This window comes from Leopardus geoffroyi, chromosome C2 (genome assembly GCF_018350155.1).
Source record: "Leopardus geoffroyi isolate Oge1 chromosome C2, O.geoffroyi_Oge1_pat1.0, whole genome shotgun sequence".
Classification (NCBI taxonomy): domain Eukaryota; kingdom Metazoa; phylum Chordata; class Mammalia; order Carnivora; family Felidae; genus Leopardus; species Leopardus geoffroyi.
In genome coordinates, this window is record NC_059333.1 from 119,148,831 (window position 1) to 119,152,751 (window position 3,921).

Here is a 3,921-nt window from a genome sequence, read left to right on the forward strand (position 1 = left end):
CCAGCCCCCACCAGGACTCCCACAGGGTCTAACAAAACAGACTGAAAGCACCACAATTTAAGGAAGGATTCCTTAAATCTCATGAATAACCGCAACTATTATAAACTTATTAAAAACATGGCCTCATCTAATTTACATAAAATACGATCCAATTTAAATGCCTTGGCCTCTCAGTCAAAAAAATCCAAATAACACTTAAACATTTTCCCTATTAATATTCTGGATGTTAGCAACATTTTAGTTACTATAAGCCCATTATAAGCTCACAGATCAGTGAGGATTTGAAAACCTGATTATACAAATGTATAGAAAGTCAAGCCTATTCCTTTTCCTAATACAAATATATAATAAGATTTTCCAAAGTGAAATCAACTGCAAATACATATATTAATAGTTTAAAATATAGTAGAAATATACTATGTGTCTATTAATTTCACCACAGAATTGTGTTTATTACTTTGTTTGCTTTCAAATAAATACTTTGCTCATAAAATTTGAGTAACTTGAATAATATTGATTATTGTCATAAAAACAAAATAATTTGAATTAATTCTCAATATTTGAAGAAACATATATTGTGAGACATATTAATTATCAAAAACTTATCACTATATATAATGACATGCTATAGCAATGTTTAGAGAAACAAAATTATTTTCTGGATTATTTTAAAGGACTGAACATTAAAGTAACATATTTATGTGTAATGACTCAAATACATTTTCTAGGAATTACAGTATTATAAAGCCTTGTTTTTGTTATGTTTCAAAATACAAAATGTGGAAAACTAACTTTATTAATTACATTAATGAAAGTATCTTTCCTATTTTGTACACGCTAATTAAAACCAAAATGTTAAATTATAATAATTAGAAATAAATTGATATTAAGTAGCAGAAAAATCATTCAAAAGAAATATTTGAAAGCTAGAATTAGAATAATGTTTTGCACAAATACAGGTTCACTAAATGGACCCAATACTTTTAAAACGTTTTAATGAGATTATCCAAAAATAGCTAATTACATTATAAGCTAAATGACATGGAGATCCTAAAATTTACATGTTTGCTAAAAGCCTGCAGATAATTAGTTTTTAAGCCTACACTACAGCACATTCAAAATATATGCTGCTTTCCTTCAATCCCTCTTTAAGCAAATAAGAACCAATAAGAAAGAATACTCCAATAAGTTATTTTAATAGAGTAGTTATTCCAATTATTTATGTTACCCACAATAAAATACAAATTAATATTTCCAGAAACTTGAAGATGTGGAAGAAGATCATTTCCCCAGAAGATGTCTCGAAAATAGAAGTGTAATAACTTCCCCCAAAATTAACAATGACTCATCATGCTCAAAACTGTCAGAAAATTCATATAGCATCTATCATGTAGTCTGAAAGCAACATTTTTAATAATTATTTTGCATAGTTATAATGGATACATTTTTCCCTCTGGCAAAGCTTACAAATGATGTGTTTTTTTTTTTCATTCCTTGAAAGTCAATGGAGATTAAAATTACTTTTTTCTTGATAAAATTTAATTTTTATGATATTTTCTTGAAATGAGAAACTCACTATCTTTGTATAGATATGTTTTTTATATGTATCTCTACCAGATATATTTTGGAATATTTACACATTTTACATAATCCTTTGATCTTTATATAAAATAATTGTATATATTTCTGCATTTTGAAAGAACATAATTTGGATGTAACTAGTATTATCAAGGTTATTAACTCTAGATAATAAGGCAAAAAAAAATGACTCCCCGTTAAACAAATCTAAAATCTAGGGGTGCCTGAGTGGCTCTGTCCATTAAGCTCCCAACTCTTGATTTCAGTTCAGGTCATAATCTCAAGGTTGGTGAGTTTCAGCCCCATGTTGGGCTCTGAGCTGACAGTGCAGAGCCTACTTGGGATTCTGTCTCTCCCTCTCTCTGTGCCCCCCTCAAATAAATAAATAAAATAAACATATCTATCTATCTATGTACATAGATTAGATATAGACATAGATACAGTAGTTTCTGAATTGAATTATACTTGCTATTTTTTTTAGTTTCACTCAATTAGTATCAACTTTAGCCAGAATGTAAAATTTGATCATCACATGCCCTTATATCAATATTTTTGAGTATCAATTATTGAAAGGAAAGTGTTAAGTATACAGATTAAAAATGACAATTCTGTTGCCTGGGGAACCTTATATAAAAGTTAGGGAGATAGAAGCAAAAGGTTTCAATGTTTTGGAGAAAATAGAATAGAGGCACACACAACCTGGCATATGAATACTGTTGAAGAATTAGTTATACATGGGTAGAGAAGTTGTGACCATCTAAACCAAGGAACTAAAGCTTAAGTCTGAGCCACATAAAGATACAAGGTAAAAATGTACGTTACTGCTATGGCGTGGAATCAGCCACGTGGAAATTAAGGTGATCAGGTTAGTTCCACGAAATCTTACTTAAGGCTTCAAAAGCAGCAAACACTAAACTGCTGTATGGCGAGACTTTCAAATCCTACAGAAATAACGGCCTAGGCAATAATGACTTAGCAGTGAAGCACTACAAACCACTAAGGAAAAATCATCATAAAGGATTAACTTGAGACCTTACAGCCTCAGAACTATAGATAAGAGAAACAATTCAAAGAATTATTTTTTAAATGTGGGTTAAGAAGCATTAAAATAATATAAAAATATAAAAAATACTGAACGAATAGGGCGGCTTGGAAAAACAAGAAACACATTTTAAGTAAATCCAAGTTATAAAAACTTCTGAAAATGAAATTTAGGGCCATTAAAATTAAAACCTCATTGGGCATGATCAATGGCAGATTACATACAACTACAGAGAAACTGAATGAACTGGAAAATAGATTAGTAACAATTATAGGAAATAAATGACACAAATATAAAGAGCAAGTGGCATTGGTGTCTTCTATAAAGATTGAAATCATGGAAGGTCCAGGAACTGATGCCTCATTCCATTTCAGTGGTATCGAAAAATATTTCAACTCTTACACTCTTACAGGTAGAATGAATTGTGTACTGGCCACATTTCGAGGCATCGCTTTGATGGTCTTATACTTCAAGTTGAAGTATAAAAATACACCAGCTATGAACGGAACAGTAACAGATTTTAAGCTGTACCTCATCTGTGAAGTTCCCATGCCTGGAGAAGCTAATGCCAACTCATCATGTAATGCTCAATTAGTACGATAAATTATGCGCCTTGAAAAAAAAATATAAAACAGAAATATAGAGACACAAAGAAATGGACTCATTCAAGAGAAGACAAAAGAATAGGGTGATAAGGTTCAACATATGTTGAAGTGGAATGAGGGGGGAAAATGCAAACAAAAAGTGAATAGGAGAGAAGCAGTTCTTAAAAAGTCATTACTCAGAAAAGTTTCCCAAATGGATTAAATCTATGAGTATTTAGCTGGAAGAAGCAGAATATGCAGGACAGAGAAGAACCAACAAGTGCACTGTGCAATAATTGCAGGACACCAGGGCAAAGAGTTAAAAGAAAAGTCAAATGAACTGTAAGTATATGACAACTAGACTTTCACCAGACTTTTGGGCAGCCACAGCAGACGCCTGAATAGAAAGACATTTCTTCACTGTGCAGAGGGAAAATAGCAAGAAATATAAAATTCTATATCTAACTTATCCATCAATCAAGAATGAAGGTGAGATAAAACACTTTTAGATGTTTATTTAGAAATAAATATATTATTCTTTCACTAAAGGACTTCCAAAAAATGTGCTTTAGAGTGGGGAATAAGCTTAGAAATTCCCTGGGGTTACAAACTCCATGTGGAGTTTGAGCCCCACATCAGGCTCACTGCTGTCAGCCTGTTAGCACAGAGCCTGCTTTGGATCCTCTGTTCCCCTCTCTCCTGCCCCTCCTTTGCTTG

General features: G+C 31.8%; 1 protein-coding gene across 1 annotated transcript; it reads left to right on the top strand.

Annotated features, from left to right (window-relative positions):
- Positions 1 to 2,956: 2,956 nt before the first annotated feature.
- Positions 2,957 to 3,223, top strand: LOC123610392 (ATP synthase membrane subunit K, mitochondrial-like). The gene has a single exon (XM_045500998.1). The coding sequence runs from the start codon at positions 2,957 to 2,959 to the stop codon at positions 3,221 to 3,223; it is 267 nt and encodes an 88-aa protein (XP_045356954.1).
- Positions 3,224 to 3,921: the final 698 nt, after the last annotated feature.